This window comes from Neopsephotus bourkii, unplaced genomic scaffold, assembly GCF_033783945.1.
Source record: "Neopsephotus bourkii isolate Nb327-2 ecotype Australia unplaced genomic scaffold, CSIRO-AGI_Nbou_v1 NB_1511, whole genome shotgun sequence".
Lineage (NCBI taxonomy): Eukaryota > Metazoa > Chordata > Aves > Psittaciformes > Psittacidae > Neopsephotus > Neopsephotus bourkii.
The window spans coordinates 7174016-7199393 of record NW_026901987.1 but is presented as its reverse complement, the minus strand read 5'-3'; the positions used below and the strand labels follow the sequence as shown (position 1 = coordinate 7199393).

At 36.0% G+C, this 25378-nt stretch overlaps 1 protein-coding gene across 8 annotated transcripts in view; it reads right to left on the bottom strand.

Moving 5' to 3' along the window:
- GRIK2 (glutamate ionotropic receptor kainate type subunit 2) overlaps nucleotides 1–25378 on the bottom strand; it is a 401313-nt gene that overhangs the window by 188924 nt on the left and 187011 nt on the right. For 7 of the 8 annotated variants that reach the window (XM_061369881.1, XM_061369874.1, XM_061369873.1 and 4 more), the window contains 2 exons: nucleotides 1409–1552; nucleotides 3–110 (listed from right to left, as the gene is read on the bottom strand). In XM_061369881.1, the coding sequence (XP_061225865.1) occupies nucleotides 3–110; nucleotides 1409–1552 (252 nt within the window). The remainder of the gene's footprint in view (nucleotides 1–2; nucleotides 111–1408; nucleotides 1553–25378) is intronic. The other variant, XM_061369876.1, reaches the window with a different exon arrangement.

Genomic DNA, 25378 nt, shown 5'->3' with positions numbered 1-25378 from the left:
ACCTTTTCAAGTCCTTCTTCCTTGAGGCTGATAACATCTAAATCAAAATCTGTCCTTAAGCCATTGGTTTTGTTGAAAGTTATCCTGCCTGTGAGGCCTTCCCAGTGGGCCTATGGAGAAAGAAAAAAACAATTTCTATAAATAAATACCTCTTCTTTTGACCCAAAAAAACAAATTTTACTTCTGCCAAAATGGAAACAAATTAGTCACACTAACTAAATAATTCACCTTGTGACTGATTTTTAAAAAAAATTATCTTGTATTCACTTTTTGCGAATTAAATCAATCTTACTTCAGTGTTCACAGTCAATTTTTTAAACAAACCTCCATATTAGCTAATAGACTATTCTTACTGCATGAAATAAAAGACTTTTGTTTTCATTGCTCTATCATCCATGCATACATTTCCCTTTCTGCTTCCCTACATGCCTCCACCTTCCCGTCCTAAAACTGCAATTTCTTTCATTGACGTGGATTTCATTTTTCTTTCATGAGATTTTAGTCAAATGAAGTTTTACTTTTACAAAATGCTGAGTCCCCTCAAACTACTCTGAGACAGCAAAAATTGAGGTCACTGAGGCAGTCTTTCAGAGCTGATTCCTTAAATTTATTAAAGTACAATATCTTCATTTCTTTTTAACTGGAAGTCTGCCTAATTCTAAAAATATATGGAAGTGATGGACAGACTGTGGAAAACAAAATTGCTATCCTAAAAAGACCCAATGCTAAAAACAGGGTTTTATTTAATCACATAGTTTAGTACAGCATTTTAGAATGAGAAATACTGCATTAGGTATTACTTACAGTACAAGACTTGAATACTCTATGGTGTTCATCTTTAGCACCTTAATTCTCTTGACTTTCTCTTAAATTACTATCTGTCAGTATCTAAATAGAATACTAGGAGACCAAGGCCACAGACATTAATTCACCGTGGGAGGGCAGGGCGGGAGGGAAATGAGAGAGAGAAAAAAAATATTAAATCAGGGAATAATTTTCATTCTTGACTTCTTTGGACTTAGCCAGTAATTCAGTTGCTGAATTTTTCGTAATCAGTCTATGGTCTATAGCTTGGGGTTTCAGGGCTTTGGGGGTTTTTTGCCAAAGATACTTGACACACACACTATACGTCTCAATGATCTACAAACAAAACTTATTTAGAATGCAGTTCTTTCATCTTTTTATGTTTCTCTGTTCCAACTTATACTTCAGGAAAACCCATTTTCAAATAAAAATGCTGTCTTGGCTGATAAACTCCTCACACACAACAAGCTGAGAGATTCCCATTTACTGAAAAAAAAAAAAAAAGGAAAGAAAAAAATGGCAGAATTCAAGTAGAATAGACACAAAAGAAAGTAGGAGTAGGGAGAAAGGAAAGCAATGAAGCAGGACACTATTAGTGACTTACCTCCTTAATAAGACTCATAAAGCGGGTCCCAAAGCGCCATGGTTTGTGGCGATTGCACTGTAGTGAACTGACAGTCATTTGTGGGAACTGCTGGACAGCCACTGACACCACATGAACTGCATCATACATTAGTGCTGCATCTGTCTGAAATTAGAATGAAATCGGAACCATGAACACAAAAAAACCCCTATGTGACAGCCCAGTAGTGAGAGAAGGAAACAAGAACTTAGCACTGCTCACTTTGTTAAAGAGAGCAAATGATCTGATTGTGTAATACTGTAAAATGCAGTTTTATTGCCAAGTCCTAAATAAAATGTGTTGGGACCTTCAGACTCAGCTTTTCTCTTTTTAGTGCTGAAATAAGGGCCCAAATACCAATATTTCAGGATCACAGGAGAATACTGGTATCTCTAATGACTCACGTTACTTTAAAAAAAAAAACACTGCATTATGAGGCTATATATATCATTATATACACTTTTGATTCAAATCATTTTCATGAGTGAGGCAAAAGAAAAAAAAAGAAAGATCAGATTATCAAGGTAGCTATGAAGGAAAGTGCACAGACTAAGGAAATAATGATTTTCTGTTTTGAAATTACCAACTTGAGTCCCACAGGTTCTCAACTGATTCATTAACAACTTTTTTTATGAGTATCAGTATAAAACCCTGTGACGGATCTATCCAGCATCTTCTATGAATAAGAGGCAAATTAGAAATACATTAAAATACACATGTATTTTAACAGTTCTCATGTCCCATCCTCAATAAATAGGCTCTTTATGCATGGTATGTGTTAACCAATGTTGTACTAGCAAAGGACAGAAGCAGCCACTCAGTACGGACTGGCACACTGTACAATAAACTGATATCTCTCTTCTGTTCTATTTGATAAACAGGGGCAAGCCTTGGAACCAAATGCAAGAAAGGACCTTAGATTCAATTGGTGGAGATGACTGCTATGCCATCTGCTCAGCATACCTTAGAGGAAAAGGACCTACTTCCCCTTCTCATTCACATAATTAGTGAGCTGTGAAATTAGTTCTTTAATGGATAGAAACCTGGAGATTATAGCTCTTGTCACAATGCAATACAATGCAGCTCAAAATGAGCTTATATAGTGCCTTTTGTGCAAATGCATCCCAAGGCTCTTTACAATAAAACTAAACATAAAAATGCAAAAATGTTCCACCATTATAGCCCATAAGCTACTGTTAAAGAGGAAAATATACGTTTACATTTAAATGGCTCTCCCAAGGAGAGATTTCAAAATTCAAACAGAAATAAATCCTAATTTTAAAATAGCCAGTATAATAGCTTTCAATGATCTCATATGCTAAGTAGATTATGCAGAAGCTCCAAATCAGTCAGAAAATATCTTTGCTGCCAAATTGTTCATTATCTTCAAGGCATTAAAGTGCTTTTAAGGCAAGCTGATACTTGATGAAGAGGCAGCAAAACACCAAAAAGTTGGAATGACATGCTGAGTAAGCATCATACAAAGCTTAATATTCTAGAAGCAGTACTTGGCAGTAGTTGAAATCTAGACAACACTTTTAAAATAAACCACACAAAAGTGGTACACATTACTCTGTCTCAAAAATGTAAATTATTTTTTTTTTTAATCAGCTTTGCTTCTAAATCTGTAGCCCTTGCACCAGTGAAAAAAAAAACTGAAATTGCTGTGAAGCTTCTGTAAAATCAGCCCATGAAGAAGCAACCAGGAGTTGATTAATTAGATATAAATTTGAACATGGAACTGATAACACTCATCAGGAAGAATCAAATGAGCATTATGCCAGATTCAAAGCAAAATACATTTTTGCCAAACTCTGTAAGCCAGTGAGCTGGAAATCTGTAGGATGTCAAGTCACTCAACTCCAGTGGAAACATTAAAAAAGACATTTCAGTTTTAGAAGTAATTCAAATTCTGATAGTATTCTTCATATTTGATTGATAAATATTGCTTCACCGGAAATAAATCTACATCAGAATGCACTTCTTTTCAATGCACACAACATAAACTAATCACTGGCTAGAAGTTGAGTGTACTATTTGATTTTTAGATAGTACAAGATAAAATCCTTATTTGCATAAGATGGAATTCCACAATCCACTTTTTATAGGATGATTAAAGTTAAATGTAGGCTTAAATGCTTGTACTGGACAAAGATAGAACCATATACTTCAAAATATTAGTTTAGTGGTTCAGTATTACGTGCACCTCACTGGGTGAAATCATTAATTTTACTGCAAGAGAAATAAACAGCACAGAACTCAAGAAAATATATAAAGTATATAATTAAATTGCAGGTTGGGCTCGCCTCTTGGTTTGTCACTTTACCTTTCCACTGAGAGACAGGAATTGATAGCTATTGGCCTAGCTCATTAGCTAGCTCATTCATTCATTAGCTTTATGTCTCACTGTCCTTTGCCCATACAGTTTTCTCTTAAATCACACTTTTGGAACTAGACTTTGTGCTACAGGAAGTACTGCAGGTTTCAGCAAGAGCTTGTTTGAGAACCAGGAGGAAACATCCCTAAATTAATTTTTTTAGGATTATCTTTCATCTAAACAAAAATTTACACTCTGGAAGGAAGAAAAGGTAGAAATTTCAAGAGTAGCAGTGGTTCTTGAATTTCAGATGGAAACCTGCTACAGTGTTTCCATTCACTGAAGTGAACATAAAATAAGAAAAATATCATATTGAAAAGTTACATTAGTATTCTTTTAGTCAACTCACATAAACCTCTTCAGAATTACACAGTATTTCACAAATATATCTTTATACAGTTTCTGAATTGTAGGTATAGATAAACTAATCTAAAATAGTGATCATGATACTGTCATTTTTATTTCTACAACTATAAAAGAAAAAAAATTACAGCTACAGAAGCTACAAAAACTTTTCATCAAATTGAAATAGATTGACATTAAGTGATCAAGATGTCACGTGACAGATGTTTGTAACCACAAGTATTTTTCAGTTGAGTCTATCAAGTAACTAGGAAGTTTGTAGCATCTAGAAGTAACAGCTTAATCAAATACATTATTTCAGTCATAATATATCTCTGATAGAGACAAACTGTCAATCTGTGTTTGATTTTTCTCCCAAAGTCAGTTGGATATTACACATTTTGTCTCAATATTGTTCTGTCATTCCTTTACCTCCTCTCTTACAGTGGGCATTGTGTTTGCTTCTACTTTTTATGTTTTTCTGTATAATCACTTTTGAGTCCTGCTAAACTACTTGCTAAATACTGTGCAAAAAATCACATGGAAGCTTTACTGTGAAAGGGCTCTGGTGGAGCTAGACTCAGTGTAAAGGAGGGAGAAAAAAGAAAAGCTAACTCTATTATTAAAGAAAAAGGCTATTATTTCTCTCTGGGCCCCCTCAGAGTAAAAGGTGGCCTTCTTTGTCTTCAGCCTCACCCAAAGATGTCAAAGGCATGTAAACTCTAGTAGATATATGCTGTGATTTTCATCACATGCTTGATTGCCCTGGTTAATCAGTATAGTAGGGTTTGAGTTTGAAGACTTGGAGCTGGGGCAGGAGGTTGGAAAGGTTTTTACTGGTTTCTAACATGTATGGGTGAAGCTGATGCAGAAGAAAATCACTACAGCCTGTGTCTCAGCCAAGAAGAAATCTACCCCATGTAATGGAACTAACAAACTGCTTCTCTGCTAAGTTCTTCTGCTATACAAAAGGTGTGATTTTTTAATGACCTTCAGCATGGCTCAGAGGTTGGGCAAGAATCAGCTGAAAATCCTGAAACCAAATGGTGTGTTTATGCCCTACAGCTGCAGCCTGAGATCTAGGTTTGTATTTTAAGACCTTCCAAAAAAAAAAAGTGAAAGGACTCACACTGTCATATAGATAAAATCCAAACAAACCTTAAAGAACAGAGGAATCATGGTCTTCATAATCATCTTCAGACTAACTGTACATAAGAGTTCATTGGTGCGATTTGATATCTAACTCAACGCATGAGCTAACTGCTTTTGGGATACCTGTGCTTAATAAACTGTTAAAGGCTAAAGAAAAAATTGTAGATTCCACGTTCAATGGCCTTGAATCATGACTTGTGTGTGCATCTTATTAACACAGCAATGTTTTTATATGACATTTCCATTTACCTCCATCAAATTATATGAGGATTTCATGTACACTCCTCTCTGGTTACTACCTCAGTTCTCCAGAATTATCTCTAAATTGCAAAAATATGTGCTTTGTTTTTAAAAGACTTGATTTTTATCATACAATCAATTATAACACTAATTTAGTATGAAGGATTGCTAGGCCAACACTATTTGTTCATTAACTGTATCAGAAGAAGTACTGCTACATAGGTGTGATCTGACAGAATTTTCAATTACTCAACTACATGTGATTAAAAACAGTTTGAAAGCAGGAAAAAACCTTCAGGTTTTCAATTAAATATTAAATTTGTGTGATTTTTTTTCCCTGTAATTAAATTTATTACTAATAAAAGTCTATGAAGAAATATGGTCTTCTACTTAAAAGGCAATCTGTGAAGTACTTGAAAACACAAAAAGAAATTTCTACATCGAGTGACATATGAAATAAGTGAACAGAAAAGAGAAGCTTAATAAATTTGTTTCTTTTCTTTAGTATTTGATCTAGTGTGGATCCTAGACAAGTATGATTTATTCACAATGACAATAATTCATTTTCGTAGATCAGAAGGTTCTTGTATTTAGAAATCTGTGACTCACAAGATCTCATAATTGCTGTTTGCCAAAGTTTTTCAGCAGTTGTGGTGAACCCTTTTTCCACAGAAAAGGAGCCAGAGAAGAAGGCCAAACAAGATTTTAGGAAAAAAAAAGAAAACAAAGAAAACCAGAAAAAAGTCACAAAAAGTTAAGAAACTAACATTTTAAGAATGCCTTATTTATTTATTTAAAAAATTCTTAAATTTTAATAATTTAAGAAAATTCAACTTCTTAACCCTTTGCAAAATTCTTTTAAGTGGAAGATATCATTAAAGATGACATCATGGCAAGCATGATACATACGTGTTTACAGCAATCTGTATTTTGTGTTTGAACTTTACTTTATTCAAGTCACGTCCAGTAAAAGCAAACTAACGCACCTTTACCTCTGAAAGAAAGAAGGAAAAGGAAGATGAAATAAAAATGAAATATTTTATGTGTTTCAAAAGAGGAATAAAATTTCCAAATTTGTCTCAATTAGATACAACTCTTCTAAAATGCAACTTGAAACTCTCTAGATAGATGGTCTAAAAAGACCAAATTTTCCATAACAGAAAAGACGTATCAAACTATGTTTCTTCCTCAAAATCAAAGGAGAGAAAAAATGCAATGGTGTAATATTCTATATCACAGTTGACAGGCCCTGCCCTATCAGAAGGTGCAGATCTGAATCTGCATTTACCAGTGACTACTGTCATTAGAATCAGGTTGCATCATAAATTAAATATATCTAGATTTTCACGCAAAGACACATTTTGTTCTCTAGCAAACAAAATGTTCCATGCAAAACAAAACTGCAAATAATCTTGAAACATAGTATCCTGATTCTCTAGTCAGTTCTGTATTAAACTGAATTGAGTCACTAAAACTTTAAAGGGTAGATAGAGTATAATTCACTTGAAATACTGTCAAGAACTCTAGATCACATAAGCCAAGCTTTTTCCACTGGTTAGTAAAGAATGCATACACTTTTCTATTTTTTAGTTCTTATGCTATATTTACCTGCATGTTATCTGAATAAGTACTACTACATCAAGCAGAAGAGCATATATTTTTCCTATGTGGCTCATCATCATCTTGAAGACTACCTGTCTTCCTTTCTCTAGTCAGTCTAGTTTTGACATTATGAAATAAGTCCAACAACATCTAAAAGGCCAAAGTGTTCAGGGGATTCTGCCTCATGCTTAATGGTCACTAATGTACTCTGAAAAATTTCATGCATTAATTGAGGCTTAAATTATTTTCGAGTGTGACTTCATTAGCTACATTAAAAATAAAATGGCACTGAATGCAAATGCTTGCAAATGTATATCTGCATTTGTTTCCTGGGTGACCATGACAAAAGTATCCAGATAAATGTATAACAGTGAAAGAACAATTCCCCACTTCTTTTTTTTTAACAAAGTCCTTGAAAATGTGTGAACATGTTAAAAGCAATTCATATGGAGTCTTTAACCCATTCTGAAACTTATTTTGTCATATCACTTTTTATTGACTCAATCTCAATACACAGCCAACTCAGACCATAGTATCTTCTGAAATAAACTTAGCTCAGAATGACTGTGGTCACTGGATCAACAAAGTTTTAACATGCTCCTTTCATATTGCACCAGGATTCTCTTTCAGAGCTTCTATTTATGGTACCTGTTCTTGCAAGAGTTTAGAATATAATGAGAATGTTACCTTCCTATTTGTTAAAAAGAGTGTAAGTACATAAGACGGGGCATGTTCCAGAAGGACTGAATTTTCAATTGGTCCTTTTAATTGTATTTTACTTGTTATGCAACCGTAATGCCTTGGATAGAATACTGGATGCAAGTTCAGGTTCTTGTGGTTTGGGGTTATCTTTTTTTTTGTTGCTGTTTAGTTTTTTGTTTTATTTTGTGGTTTTTTTTTTCAATGCCTATTATATCCAGATTATTTCTAGTCAGGTCTATGAGAGACACAGTTGGCACAGAACAATTAGAAGCCTAAGAAGACTAGCTCTATTTCTTTGATCTAACAGCCTGAACAAATAGTGTATACCAGAGGTACAATGAAGAGGACAGCCTAGTCAAGACTCCTCCATCCCCAGCATAAACTTTTTATGAAAAAATAACATTATTTAGGATGCACTACACAAAAGGATTTACAATGGCATACTTACCTATTTCAAAGCCCTCAAAAATGTTTCAGAATAAATCTCAGCCTAGGCTAAGCAGTGCTTCTCCTTTACTGATTACTTTTTTTGTGTGTTATCCTGACTGATATTTTAACACAGAATACATATCACTACTTTGAAAACCTTGGGTAAATGGTACATCTAATAAAGAGCAAAACACTTCCTTTTTATATTCTACCAAACTCCCTATCACCTGCATTCCATTTTTCCCCATATCAGTCTTATCTTCTAGATTATTTCCATTGTGAGGTCAGTGAACTGAAATAGGTCTCTGTTTTTTTTTTAGATATTATTATTTTCCTTGGGAGATGGATTTTATCACAGAAGTTGACTCCCCTTCTTTCAAAAAACTCAGGGAAAAATAGATAAAAACAAATATGTGACAAAAGTCTGACAACACTCAGAACAGGGTGATCACCTACAGTACAGAAGAGCTCTCATCACTAGCAATGTCTATTACTTTCCTTAAAAGCTGTCCTTTTTGACAGAAAATGATAAGGTTGTGTTTAAAAGTTACTGGATATGAACTACAGAAATTATGATAATGTACATAGCTAAGATTGACTTTTTAAAATATGTAGTTTCTTTATTATAGAATCATAGAATCATAGAATAGTTAGGGTTGGAAGGAACCTTAAGATCATCAAGTTCCAACCCCCCTGCCATGGGCAGGGACACCTCACACTAAACCATCTCACCCAAGGCTTCGTTCAACCTGGCCTTGAGCACTGCCAGGGATGGAGCATTCACAACCTCCCTGGGCAACCTATTCCAGTGCTTTACTACCCTAACAGGAAAGAATTTCCTCCTTATATCCAACCTAAACTTCCCCTATTTCAGTTTGAACCCATTACCCCTTGTCCTATCACTACAGTCCCTAATGAAGAGTCCATCCCCAGCATCCCTACAGGCCCCCTTCAGATACTGGAAGGCTGCTATGAGGTCTCCACACAGCCTTCTCTTCTCCAGGCTGAGCAGCCCCAACTTTCTCAGCCTATCTTCATATGGGAGGTGCTCCAGTCCCCTGATCATCCTTGTGGCCCTCCTCTGGACTTGTTCCAACAGTTCCATGTCCTTTTTATGTTGAGGACACCAGATATAAATACTACTATTGCATGGTCAGAAAAATTTAAGGGCCAGGTTTTCAATTATGTTAGGATAATGTGATCTTAACCCAGAAAACTGAATAAGTGGTAACATAAGTACTCTTTTTCTCAAGTTCACATACAGTGTGGTGCCAGCAGTGATAACATTATCCTACTTGAATCTTGATTCACCATGTATCTTTGATCAGCTACCTCCAAACTACAGGTAGTTGAATGATATGTTAATACTAATATATCATAAGCAGGTGATACAAGTCAGCATGCTGTTTCACAGGGATGTATCAACTGTCTGGAAGAATAAACCAGAATTAGGAATTCTTTAACTGGCAGAAGTATTAGAAAAGAGATTGAAAGGACATAATTTCTATAGCCTAAGAAAACAAAGACTGAGAACAACTGTTGAGGGAAACAGAAACCAGAGAAGAAAGGAAAGCTTAAGAGCACAGAAATAAGCATGGATACAAAAGTGACAAACTGACAAAAATCAACAGAAATCATTTTATCCTACAGATAGAGGCTTAAGTTGTATTAGACTTAAAAACCTTTAACAATCTTTAAAAGAACTACTGCACAAGACCATCAACAGAAGATAGTTCAGTTAGATCACGCCTGACAAAAGTAGTAGCAAGCACACAAATTCTACAGACCCAACATACCACTCCTACTCGCAGAAAGCTCTCCTATTCAATGAAATTAAGGTGAAATGGCTTGCAAAACTAGTTCCTTCCCTCCTTGGGTAATAAAATCTATTGTCCCTGAAATCATTTCACTTAATTCTCACTTGCTAACACATCCCACAATACATTCTGCTGAGTGAGATTTAATAAATCTTTCAGCCTGGGATTAAGTTTTACTGGTTTATGAACTGTTAAATTGCATTGTATGCTCATTAAAGCTAGTGTTTTCTTACCTCTTGACACATTGCCAAAATTCCCTTGGATACAACTAAGCAAACAGTAGAGATTTGCTTTTCATCCCAAAATTCCTGTTCCAACTGGGAACAAGATATGAGTGTCAGCAGGCTGATATTCTTGTGGAATAAGTAGAAATAGTCTGAGAAAAGTCAGGAATTCATCTTTTGCTTCAATGTTTAAATTTGATTGGATTACAGTCTGGTTTCAATGACAGTCTCTCTACCCAAGGTTTGCTCTTTTGGTGTAAGGTTTAGCTGTGCTTGATCTGAACTTTCTGATCAACTTCTCATTCTCACTTATTTTTGAATCAATCATTTATTGGGCGGGCTATCTGTCACCACCCTGTACAAGTGTTCAGGGTGGTTTACATTTTTCCAATCACAGAAAGAGGAAATATTTCCCAATATAAATCATTCAGCCAATGTTGTTATTTAGGTTTATCTGAAATAAACACTGTTAACTGTATGGAAAAAAATATGGAGGGGGGGAGGAAATGTTCTATAATGATTTTTTTTAGACATTTATTTTATCCTATTTTCTATTTTCTGGGTAATAAGACTGCATAAAGTGTTATTTCATAAGGCTCTGTAAATGTCCCATTGTGTCATAAACTTTACAAATCCAAGAAGAAAATTACTTTCAGTGTATTGCGTGCCATAGCAAATACCATCTGCACTGCATAAGCACTTGCAGAATTGTGCTTATAATATACAATTACGAACAAGGTGTTAATATTTTAGGTTTCTATATATCCTTGAAAACAAATGAAAAATTTCCCGTTGAAAGTTATTCTGAAGTACTTTCTCAATCTTTCTTCTGAACTTTAGAAATTATGGTATGTGCTATAATACTTTTTGCAATGAAAAACTCCATCATGAGCTTTTATACACTTTAAGGACAGACAGCAAAAAATCTAATTACCAGGACAATGGGTCGTTATTTGGGTTTTGGTAGTCTATTTCCTTTCATCTGTTCTCTTGCTCAAAAATCAATGATTGCGATCACTGCAACTCCTTCAAGCACATCCATAATAAGAGCTGACTGTTACTATTTTAGTAGCTTAGTATTGAAGACTTATTACACCACATGGAAAGTCCCTATTCATGAGCATTTCATAAGTAATTACAGAAAGATCCTACTCAGCATACACACTGAAAACCTTTGTACCCATATGCAGCAAGAAAATACACTGATAATGCAAAAAAAAAAAAAAGCATAAAGTTAGAATAATCTGGAGATTAAATACAAATCTAATTAACAAATGAAGGAAAAAAAAGCATTCTAAAGAACAAATCTCTGCACAATCTATTTTTTGTTTCCTGTAAAATTTTCATAATATTGGAGGACTTCAGGGCTTTCACACCTTCAAATTTTTAAACAAAATGACAAAAATAAATATACGGATGACTGAAATGCAGAGACAAGAGTTTTAAATCTTCATAATAAATTGTGTCCTCCTGCTTTCAGCAAGCTCCATTTGTGTTTTTCTCCCCTTAGAAAAACTAATGACACAGATTTTAATATCCTCAGAAAAACAAACAAACAAACACACCATGAATACCTGTGCAGCCTTGCAAAGTTCATATTTGCAGGAGAAAGCAAATTGTTAAGCAGTGTACAAACATAACTAGTCTATAAGAGACTACATGTTTGTTTCAACATTATTCTGTGTTAGGTCACTCTTCTGGATCTGTTTGAAATAACTTTTTTTTTTCTTTTGTGTTGACACCTCCATAAAATCTGTAATACCCAAAGGAAAAGGAAATAAAAAAGTCTGGCCTGTGATTTAAGATATCAATCTTTAGTTTGGATTTAGAAAGCAAATTTCATGTACATTTTTATTTTGGGGGGAGGGGTAGGGTGGGTTTGGTTTTCGCTTGGTTGGTTGGTTGGGGTTTTTTTCTTTAGTTTTGGTGTTTTTTTGTTTGGTATGCTGGGGTTTTTTTGGGGGGAGGGTAGTTTAGTTTTGGAAGCGTATCCATTTTTAGATTCTTCATCTTTGTATAATCTTCAATCAACTTGTATGTTATTATCCTGAGTTGGGCTGTAACAGTTATTTTTCTCCTTTCTATTAGCTGGTGCGGTGCTGTGTTTTGGCTTTAGTCTGGGAATAATGCTGATCACACCCCAATGTTTTAGTTGTGGCTAAGTACCACATACCCTGGTCAAGGACATTTCAGTCTCATGCTCTGCAAATGAGGAAGGACACAAGAAGCCAGGAGGAAGCAGAGACAGGACACATGACTGAAACTAGCCAAAGTGGTATTCCATACCACAGCGTGTCATGTTCAGTATATAAACTGGGGGGAGTTACCTAGTGTCCTGGGTTTAGCTGTAGCAGTCATTTTTTCTCTTTCTTGGTAGCTGGTTCAGTGCTGTGTTTTGACTTTCGGGCTGGGAACAAAACTGGTAAAAATTATGTTTTGGTTTGGCCAAGGACTTTGTAAGCCTCATGCTCTGCCAGGAAGGAGGGGAAACCAGGAGGAAGAAGAGACAGGACACCTGACCCAAACTGACCAAAGAGGTATTCCATACCACAGCACGTCATGCCGGAGAGTTACCTCGGAAGGGCAGAGGGACTGCGGGGTTGCAGGAGGTATCGGCTGGTGCTTGGTCGGGCTGGGGGGGCAAGTTATCGGTCGGCTGGTGATGAGATGTTGTATTCTTTTCCCTTGTTATCTCCTTTATCATTACTATTATTGGTGGTAGCAGTAGTGATTTGTGTTATACCTTAGTTACTAAACTGTTCTTATCTCAACCCGTGGGAGTTGCATTCTTTCTGATTCTCCTCTCCGTTCCTCCAGGAGTAGGGGGAGGGCAAAAGGGGGGGGGGGGGGAGTGGGTGAACAAGCTGTCTGGCTGGGGTTAAACCACGACACCTAGAAGGAGCCATTTGCTGCTCAGGTCAGGCTGGGTATTGGTCGGTGGGTGGTGCACAACTGTATTAGGCATCACTTGTGTTTACCATGGGTTTTTTTTTTTCCTTTCTCGTTTTCATTTTAGATCTTCTCCCCTTGTTAATTCCCTTATCATTAGTAGTAGTTGTAGTAATAGCGGTTTTATATTATTCTTTAGTTCTTGGACTGCTCTTATCTCAACCTGTAGGGTTTACAATCTTCTGATTCTTCTCCCCATCCCACCTGGAAGGAGTGGGGGAGAAGGAGTGATCAAGAGGATGCATGGTTCTGGGCTACCAGCTAGGCTTAAAACATGACAGCTATATGCAGATCATAGCCCAGATAGATTACAGAAAAGTAAAGTAAACTTGTAACATTACAGTTATTTTATTTTGCAATTGTGGTTCCACCAACTGCTTTTTACTGTATAATTGCTTTTGGTTTCAAGATGTTCTCCATTAATTAAGGTTTGCTTTCAGAATAAACTTTTTATCACATTATGATGCCAGTTCTAATAATCAGATTCTCAAAAATCGCTGACTCCATTTTCACCACCAGAGTAGACCCATAATTAAATATTTTCAGATATTTTGCTCTAGGCACACTGTTTTTATTAAAATCTGCTGATGCTAAGTCAATCTATTCAGTGATTAAAAAGATGCTTTATAATTTGTATCACTACATTTCCAGGTTACTTTCTAAAAATGCCCTCATAGAATCAGTCGTCCTAGACTGTCTATTATTCTAATATATTAACCCACAAAAATTTACCTAATTTAAGTGCAGCTTCAAATTAAGATGTTTCAGAAAGTTTAATAACTTTTAATGGGAATCTCAATGGCTAATGCTGAGAGGTACCTTGACACCGAAAGATTAATTAAATTTTTAAGGACTTTGAAGTCCTTAGTAGCAAAACACACAGAAGCTCAAAGTATAAAAAAAAAAAAACAATAGAAAGACAAAGTAATGAGAAACAAAAATTACATGTGTGGTTTTTATGTTTGTGAAACATTCAAAATTTAGTAGTCACCACAGTAATTCAATATAAGAAGAAATCATAGAATCATAGAATCATTAGGTTTGGAAAGGACTTTAAAATCATCTAGATCCAACCCCCCTGCCGTGGGCAGGGACACCTCAGACTAAAGCATGTAACCCAAGGCAAACATGGATGACCCTGTTGACATGGTTTAGTGTGAGGTGTTCCTGCCCACAGCAAGGGGCTTGGAACTGGATGATCTTAAGGTCCTTTCCAACCCTAACTATTGTGTGATTCTATGATTCTATCCAAGGCTCTGTCCCACCTGGCCTTGAACACTGCCAGGGATGGAGCATTCACAATTTCCCTGGGAAAACCACTCCAGTGTCTCACCACCCTAACAGGAAAGAATTTCCTCCTTATATCCAACCTAAACTTCCCCTGTTTCAGTTTGAACCCATTACCCCTTGTCCTGTCACTACAGTCCCTAATGAAGAGTCCATCCCCAGCATCCCTATAGGCCCCCTTCAGATAATGGAAGGCTGCTATGAGGTCTCCACACAGCCTTCTCTTCTCCAGGCTGAACAGCCCCAACTTTCTCAGCCTGTCTTCGTATCAGAGGTGCTCCAGTCCCCTGATCATCCTCATGGCCCTCCTCTGGATATGTTCCAATGAGTTCCATGTCCTTTTTATGTTGAGGACGCCAGAACTGCACACAATACTCCAAGTGAGGTCCCAAATGAGCAGAGTAGAGGGGCTGGATCACCTCCTTTGACCTGCTGGTCACACTCCTTTTGATGCAGCCCAGGATACAGTTGGCTTTCTGGGCTGTGAGTGCACACTGAAGCCAGCTCATGTTAAGTTTCTCATTGACCAACACCCCCAAGTCCTTCTCCGCAGGGCTGTCCTGAATCTCTTCTCTGCCCAACCTGTAGCTGTGCCTGGGATTGCTCTGACCCAGGTGTAGGACCTTGCACTTGGCATCATTAAACTTCATAAGGTTGGCATCAGCCCACCTCACAAGTGTGTTGTGGTACCTCTGGATGGCATTCCTTCCCTCCAGCGTATCAACCAAACCACACAGCTTGGTGTCATTGCCAAACTTGCTGAGGGTGCACTCAATCCCACTGTCCATGTCACCAACAAAGATGTTGAACAAAACCGTTCCCAACACCGATCCCTGATGGAAACCACTCCTTACTGTTCTTCATCTGGACATTGAGCCATTGACCACAACTCTTGGTATGCGGCCAGCCAGCCAGTTCTTTATCTACCGAGTGGTCCATCCATCAAATTGATGCCTCTCCAATTTAGAGACAGGGGTGTCATGTGGGACAGTGTCGAACGCTTTGCACAAGTCCAGGTAGAAGACATCAACTGATCTATCCCTGTCCATCAGTTCTGTAGCCCCATCATAGTAGGCCATCAAATTGGTCAGGCAGGATTTCCCCTTAGTGAAGCCATGCTGGCTGTCACCAAGCACCTTGTTGTTTTTCATGTGCCTTAGCATGCCTTCCAGGAGAACCTACTCCAAGATTTTGCCAGGCACAGAGGTGAGACTGACTGGTCTGCAGTTCCCTGAGTCTTCCATTTTCCCCTTTTTGAAAATGGGAGTTATATTTCCCTCTTTCCAGTTGCTGGGAACTTCACCTGACTGCCATGGTTTGTCAAGTATGATGGACAGTGGCTTCGAAACTTCTTTTGCCATCTCCTTCAGGACCCGCAGATGGATTCCATCATCTCTTGTGAACCTGTGCACATTCAGGTTCTTGAGATGATCTCAAACCAGATGCACTCCTACAGTAAGCCCAAGGTCTTCATTCTCACAATGCCCACATCTGCCTTCCAAGACTTCAGAGTCTTTGCCAGTGAAGACTGTGACAAAGAAGTCATTAAGAACCTCAGCCTTCTTCAAATCCAGGGTAACCAGTTCTCCTGATAGCTTCTGCAGAGGGCCCATGCTGTCCCTAGTCTTTTATTTGCAATGTAACTAAAGAATCCCTTCCATTCTTCCTTAACATCTCTAGCCAAATTTAACTCCAACTGGGCCTTATCTTTTCTAACCTGGTCCTTAGCTTCCCAGACAGCATCCTGTATTCTTCCCAGGCCACCTGTCCTTGTTTCCACCTTTTATAAGCCTCATTTTTCCCTCTAAGTTTCCTCAGCAGCTCATTGTCCATCCAAGGATGTCCCCTGGCCCTCTTGCTGCACTTCCTTGTAGCTGGGACACAGCACTCCCAATCTTGTAGCAGGTGATCCTTGAATATCAACCAAGAGTCTTGGGCCCCCCTGACCCTAGGGCTTTACCCCACGGAACCTTACTAAGCAGGTTCCTGAAGAGGCCAAAGTCTGCTCTCTTGAAGTCCAGGGCAGTGCACTTGCTTTTTTGGTGAATATAAGAATCAATAATTATCTTCATAGTGATCAATTTTTTTTTTTTTGATGCATATATAAATCTAATGCAATGACATTTATAGCAATATGCAAAATCCAAATACACCCAGTGATCCTTTCTGGAAATATTGGAACTCTCTCTAAACATAGTTCAATTTCAAAAGGATATTTATATCATGAAGCCAACTGATAGTATATAATTATCACAATTACAAAACTGAAAATAGGAATTGAAAACTGAATATACTTCCAGATTTTTCAATGCTCCATCAGGACTCCATCCGTCAGGATAACAGTCAATTTTCTGAACTACATTTAAATCTACATTTAAAAATAAAATGTGTCCAAGACAAGGCAGAAGTTTTTTGCATATCTCTGGCTAATCTGATGGGGATTTATTTTTCCCGAAGTGTACAAATACTTCTTAACTATGCTTTAGCAAGATTTAAAAACATAATTTTCATACCATTCATCTTATTTTTAGAGACGTTAATCCCTTATATTTTAGAAGGTTCTACATATCTGAAATTGCAGATTATGTAATGAAGAAAAAAGGGAAAAGATGAAGGAAACAGAAGAAATCTACAAGTACATTCTGCTTTAACCTCATTAACTCAAGGATTTCTGTTTTTCCTGTTCATACTCACAAACAGGTCTATTAGCCAAATGGCCTTTGAAAGATAAACTAGAAGGAATTATTCCAGGTCTTTGGACTTTCTTTAACACTTACATACAGTTTCTCAGAGCACTAAGAGTTGGCTTAGCTCTTGTTGTCAAGAAGACAATGATCATGCACATAATCCCTTTTCCATAAAGATCATAAAAATAGTTATTCACCTGCGATAAAATTTTCACAGAATTCTATTCCTTCTCACATCTTCAATGAAAAAATGGTCAATTAGCATTAATATGTTAAAGAGCGAGTGCAAGTTTTCAGTTTGCTGCTATCAGCTCATTTTTGTGCGTTCTGATCCTGAAATTGTTTCTCAGTTTAGCAATCTCAGCAGTACAGAATACACTATCCTTTACAGCCATCCTCACTCCCCAGTCTAGTATGCTCTCATTTCTTTAAATTAACCCAAAGATGCACCATATTAATCATACTGTACTGGAAATCCAGAATGTAGGTATAGCAGAAATCAAAGCAATAGCAAGTTTCTTTACAAAGCAATAAGAACACTCCTTAGGTTTTGTTACCTCTTCGCTTCTTCTTCCAAAGACTGCTTACTAGCAGGATAAGAGAGGTTTTATCAAAAGATAGCTTATAAATGGAAAATTAAATCAAATTGTTATCAAAATATAGATATTTGTAAAAGTTTATGATGATACATTTATAAATTCTGGTGATATTTTAAAGAAATTATTTTCATGATGTATTAAGCATAACTGGTACTTTGGATAATTAAAGTGAAATAATTTTTCTGTCATACATAGTAGAATATGCAGACATTCCTGTGGGAAAATACCTAACTAATAAAATATGTTTTATATATACGTGTGTGCATATGTATATTACAAAACAAAAACAGAAACAGTGTTTACTAGAAAATAATGGATGTAAGCTTTATCTCTCTTGTACACATGCAAGTTTTAATTTATATGTCTGCAGGGTGTATTTTCCACAGGATTCACGCACATTTCTGGGGAAGTATTGGAAAAAAAATAAATACTTTATAGCTGGAAATAATATTTCTGCCCCACTTCTCTACCCAGAATTGGTTAATCTGATTTAGATTAAATTTTCTCAAAATACTTACCCCAAGAGATACATTGGCTCAGAAAATATTCAGCTGTGTGGCTACAGTGTGACAGAACTCTAAAAAATTGAAAGAAGGCTATATTTGGAAGTTTTTCATTAATATAAAGCAATACACTAGTCCTGTCTTTAAAACTATATGGAAGTGGTTGTTGATTAGGCATGGAAACATTACAGTAAAAAAAAAAAAAAACAAACAATTTTTGTATGCCACAGAAATGGAACAAACTGAAAGTATAACGCTACAAAATTAAAATCACAAAGGATCATGTTTAAACTAGGTGCCTAATGTTCTAGTCTTAATGAAATTGATTGTTCTGCAAAGAATCATAAAAATCAGCTTAATAATTTACCATCTTTTTTACTTAACCTTTATTTTCCTAGACAAACCTCTATAGGCAGTAAAATGATACACATTCATAGCAGGAAAACTGTTTCTCCTGAAGTTGCTAACCCACGATGTTAACTTCGGCCCTTGATGAAAATATTTCCAGATAGTATAGTGTGAAGGAAATGTCATGGTTCTTTAGAGGAACCTTTGCTGAATGATCATAAATGGCTCAAGGCAGCAGGCAGCATACAAATGAGGGCTACAAGACAGTAGTTTCTTCATTTTAACATCAATAACTATTTCATCTCTCATTTTAACAATACAAGGAAGGCCTGAATAATCTAAAGCTCAAAAGAAAGATATTTCAATCTCAAATTTCTTTGCAATTGTTTGGGGGGGTTTTACAAAGTTTTATATAACTTTTAATTAAAAATGGAATAAGAAATTATCCAGTTGTAAAAATTACAAGGAGTCTTTAAGTTCCAAAAACGTACAAGTATTTGGAGATTCATTAGAAACAAAGAGATGGAAGAGAATTATTTCTGCTGAAAACTATTCTGATTGAGACCTTTATCTTGAAAAATCTGAGAACTAGTCTATCCGCAGATTGGATGTATGCAACTCAGGCATCTTACGTCACAGAGCTCTAGCTCACCAAAAACACTGACACAGGAAGAGCTAAGTTTAATACCAGAGCCATTATCAAGACAAGATTACCAACAGGTTGGAAGCACTTGCTAAGCACTTCTCAATTCTTATCACTTCTTATGTTTGGCATAGAACTGCCTACTTTCTAGATGATGTGGAATTCTTTTCCTCTTGCAAGTGAGTTTCCACAAATAATTTGATGTACAAGAGCCTGCTTCCATAAACACTAAGGTAAATTAATGTGATTAAAAGGCAAATGTTTTCAACAGGCTTGACATTTTAAAAAAATTTAAGCCTATATTATTTATTTCCCTTTCTATAGCATTTTCTATATCTATTTTTGGTTTAAACTGTCACTAAAACAAAAAAAAACCAACAAAACACTTGTCCACTTGTTTTTCTTTCATTAATATTTGTTCTCACTATAATTTTGTATGGCTCCATTACTCTGAAAGGTCTGCCACAGATTTTATTTTTGATCAGCAGCAAGCTTCTGAAGTGCCTCTCCTGATGTGTGACACCAGTGTTCTGACTCACATCATGAAGCAGGCTCTTTTAAGATAAAATTCACTGAAAGATGTGTCATAGGGCTGCACTTTATGTGCTCCATCTGCTAATTGGTTTGGTCCAAAGGCACAGACTAGAGATAGTCTGAAGCACATAGCTGAAAACAGAATAGTGTGAAATAGGAACAGTCAGGTTTTGGTCAACGATAGTTTTGGTTTATGGGGTTGCACCCAACTGGCCTTTTTACTTGTTATTGTAGCCATATTGTAGTTAAGGTCCTGTGATCACTTGAGAAATTCTGATTCCATCTTCAAGTTTATTCTCTTTCATTATTGTTATGAAAATATTAACCTTATCTTCACTTCATCTCTAACTCCAGGGTGCAATTCTTGATGCTGTTTACTCAGAGAAACAAAAACAACCCACCGCGGACTTGCAACAAACAAAAAAATTTCTTCCCCAGAAAGATGGCAGCTACTACGTCTAAAATAAAAAGGAACTCTATTTTCAACTCCACAGATATGAAGAAGTGGGAAGAAATTTCACGTATATGCCATTTATTTATGGTGGGTAGCAGCTTTTTATAGTGGTCAATAGAGGGTTGGGTAGAAAGCCATTTTTCATGCTGCACACATGTACATAAACTAAAGATGGGAATGGTTGCCTTTGGTTCTAACTGTTAAAAAACAGTTATCAATCTTCATCTAAGTCTTGAAGAAGCTGCTCTTTGAGAGTAATTGATATTACATTTGCTACAATACCTTATTTAATTCTTTTCATCCTAAATATCCTGCCAGCAGGGGGAAAGTCTTCTTGATTTTAATGAATTTTGAGATAATTGATTCTTTGCCTTTTCCTTCCCTGTGGTTATACATGCCTACAGGAATGCACAGACACACACTTTTAGCCTGCAAGCTATGTAAAATGTATGTCAAGTCCTTGGTGAAAACCCTGCATATTACTGAAATATACCTAGATGACATGCAGCTTTACCTTTAAATCTTTAACCATCAACTGTTGTAAATGAGCCTCTGGCACCTAAACATAGTTGGGCAAACTAGTAAATTTAAAACTGTGTTTGCTAAATAGTTATTAATAAAAGAGTCCTTAAATCAATAGAAAGTAGGCTATCACAGCCTGCTATAACTTAGCAGAAAAACACAACGAAAATAGAAGTCAGAGAACAAGAAAATACTAATGAAAACAATGAACTATAATACATTTTTAAAATAAATACAAATCTTGGATTGATTGACATTATTAACATTCAAAATGAAAATGCATTAGGCCCTAGAATGCTGTGTCACATTTTGTCTGTGTTACTATGTGAAATACTGGAAAGAAATGACACAATGTAAATCTTAGTAAGGACAGCTAAAAATTCGTAAAACACAGGTTCTTTACACAAGTGCAGAGAAAGCTTTAATCTAGATACACTAAGAATAATGCATCTTATACATGAGAAACCTTGCTTCCCATTTTGGGGGGAAATTGTTAACCATCCTCACCCCTACAATGTAAACTAGTAAGATGACTGCCCTGAGGGTCCTCAGCAAGAGTTTAGGAATCAGGAAATGAAACTCAGACACAAATCCAGTTTATCTCCTACTTCTACCTAAAAAGAGATGACAATGAGGTAAGAAAGGATTACTTTGATCCAAAAGAAAAAAAAAAAAACTAAATTGCTGATTGTTCTGTGTATAGAGCTACCTGTATTATGGATACTCATATATAAGGAAACTGGTCTTTTAAAAGAGAAGAAGTTTTAATTAAAAAACATTGAAAAAAAATGTGAATAGCTGTAAAATTTTATAACTCATGCTTGAAAGATTAGATTCAGTTAATATGTATAAACTTGTAATACGATTTGTGCCACTTCCACTTTTTAAGGAGAAGGAGAAGGAGGAAGACAAAACAAAAAAGCCAAAACAACAAACAAACAAAAAAACCACACACACATACACACACACACACACACACACACAAAAAACCCCACCAAAAATCCAAACCCCTAAAACTCAAAACAAAACAAAAAACCAACAATCTGTAGTAAATAAATTGGCAAGTACACTAATGAAAACTAGTTAAAATCTATATATATTCTAGAGTCTTTAAAAAAACATCTTCAGTCATAGCTCCACTGTAAGAGATGACATTTTTTTAATGACTAATAATAAAGCAGCTATACCTGATCATTCTCATTTAACATGACATGAAATAATCATGAAATTAATTAGTTTTATAACAAAAATGTAAATTCAAAAAATGCCAGTGTATCAGAGGCAAAGCAAAACCACGTTTTGTTTTAACAACACTGCACAAGGGATAGTGTTTGTTGAATCAACTGATGTCAGAAAGGGTACAGTATTGCTGAGGACAAATTAGGGAGATACATCATTATCTTGTTCCTAAATTGCAAGGCAATCCTGAAAAGGGAGGCTGTCTTAGAGCAATCAGCTTTACACTTTTTCCATCAATATTCTTAGCTTAGACCTTCACAGTATTTCCATGTGCAGCCCCTCATCATAAAATGCTTTTCTCCATTCTTTCCCCCTGGAAATGATAAAAACTGCCTCTACAGTGAAACCAGTCATGACTTTATTTAGCCAAATGCAACCTAAATACATTTAGTTTAAACTGCAGAAGCAAGTGCAGTCAATTAATTTTGTTTACAAAGTAAACAAGCATTTAATATTACTTCAATTTGTTAAATTCTGAACAAACTTATCAGAGTGGTAAAATATCATCACTGGATTCTCCTTGGATAATCTGTACCTGCCTAACTAGCTATGTATTAAAATTCTGAGAAAGCTACCATCTCTGCCACAATCCACTAAGCAGTCTATAACATTAACACAAAAGAAAGAATTTACAAAGTCGACTTTTGCTTCAAAAATAAAAGCTGGGTATAAATAAACCTAAGAAGAAGTTCTGTGTTTCAGAGACAGTTTTCTCTCACAGATGTTCCTCCGGGAAATAAACAGCAGCAGCAAGGCCAAGTCAAGAAAGCTCTCTGAGACACAAAGCAAGACTGTAAAGTACTTTACTGCATGCTCATGTTCCTCTGGGAACTGTTATCTTGCTCAAACAAATCCAACTCACTAAAACTGACAGTTGTGCACTACTCTTTTTTTCTTAAAAGATTAACATTAGGTAAAAATATAAAGTGAAAGTATCTTTGAAGAGGCAAGCTAGGAGACTATCTAATCACTGCTGGTAAGGGAGGGAGCCTTTTTCTTGCACCATGACTAGCACAAGTGATTCGCCAAGAGACATTTTTCAAGCTGTTGTACATTCTTAAAAGAAGAGAAAAAAGAAAACTGAACCACCAAATTATCCTTGGAGAGCAGTAAATATACAGGAAAACCTCTTAAAGACTGAGCACCTCTTTAGATAGACATTTCTAAAGATTTCAGAGCCATTATTTGGGTGTACATAATACACGTGGCTTTCTGTATGAGTATTTTCCAAATTGGCCTTTTAAGCCATTTGATTCTGGTGAACTGTAGCTTTACAGAACTAAAAAAGAAAAAAAAAAACACAACTGACTCATTGCAAAAAAAAAAAAAAAAAAGAGCCTTAAAATAAGATAGAATTAGTTTACCTAACTTGAGCTGTCTAAAAACTACCAGCAGATCCTAAATTTAAAACTGATTCATCTGGTTATCCTGAGTTTAGAGGGAGCCAAGACATGTAGTTTACATTACATATCCTACTTTTAGAGTATGACACTCTTGAAAAACTTCAGACATTTACAACTTTAAAACCTAAGAACTCTATGGAAAACATAGTCTGTAATTACTGTGATAAAAATCAAACATCATTATATAATTTTAACGAGCTTTAATCCACACAAGTCAAGGGAAAGGAAGCTACCTCTATCATTGGATAATACTGTATCATTTTAAAACTTAAACAGCATGATTTACAACTGTGGTGATCCGCAAATATAGATTTCTACCTCTGCTAAGCAAACTGCTCCCTAGGTAAACTGCAGCAGGTCCTCCATTTCTAAAAGGGTTACAAATATGTGTTGCTCCTTTTAGAGGGCAATTTCAGACATACAGATGAAAACCAACAGATATATAAACAATATCCCAATGATGGTACCATGAACAATCAGTAGCTGAACTCAATACTGGTTTTCTTAGTTCTGCTTACTCTCTATTGTGAGAGGTGTGAAACAGAAATTTCATTAAGCATCTATCTAAAGTACATGGATAATAAAAATATTTTATATTAATCTTAAGAGACCAGGCAGATTAAAAACCATACTTGTGTTTATTATTATAATTTAAGCAGTAGAAGATAAAAGGTTTTTTGCCTCAGAAACTGTGTTTTTCTATTTCCTTCAAGACTACCTAAAACAAAAAGATGATGCAGAACATATCTCAAGTAGAAGCTGATAAGATTTCTAGTAATGAAGATGCAAAGCTTGTTGAGACATCCTGTTTGCTTATAATCATTTTTATGTTTAACAGAAGTTAGACAGAAGGTAATATTTCACAGTCTGAACATGTATATTGCCTCATCAACTGTAAACTCCTTCATACTCCCCACAACTACCCAAGGTACAATAGCCAGAAGGCTCTCCACAATTCCAAAATGTATTTTACTGTCCTGACATCCTTTATTCTGGAGCCAGCAGTTTCAGATTGTCCCAGTCCTGTCCTGTAGTTCAAAACACTGCACAGTATTCTATTGAGAAATTTTTGCAATGTTGGGGAATGAGGCCCTGTGTTTATTTAAGCACATTTTCATAGTCCTTATCTAGAAGGGAATTGCCACTAGTATCACAAAGAAACCTAAATGCGACAGGTAACTGTCTGGAAAGGGATGCTATACAGATTCATGGTGCTAGAGATCTTTGGAACAAGTGATTGACTAAGATGCACAAAGGTAAAGTTCAAGAGAAAAAAAAATCTTGGGGAGGTAGGCGAGCAGAGAATGAGTCCATTATGTCTGGTTGCAGCATGACTGTGCTCTCTGTCCAAATATAAAAATTTGGCAGTTCATACTTTACAGTTGAAAAAAATGAGGGAAACCGGCTCAACAAATCCCTCAGAATACATTTACTAACTGAAACATTACAAAAATTGTTAACCACTGAGAGTTAGAAAAGTAGAGTCGTATGTATGGAGAGAAGGAAGAATCACTATCAAGAAAGCAATTTAAATGATTTCCAACTAAACTAAGTATAAAGTGTATTATCAATGCCCACACACACAAATGGTCAATAAATAAACTACAGAGATTGAGGAAAGAAAAAGGACTTAAGGTGACTACCTTTCCTGCTTATACTGGAAACCTTTCTTACTTGGAATGTTAAAAGAAATGAGAAAGGATCAGAAGGGTTAAGATAATCTTACTACTTTACTAGTAGCTCCTCAGGATGACATCCACAGCGATGTGTTAAATACCTAAACTTGTTTTAGCTATAGCTACAAATAATCATAGTATTGTAGAAGGCTTTGGGTTGGAAGAGAACTAAAGGATAATCTCATTCCAGCCCCCTGCCATGGGCAAGGTCACCTTCCACTAG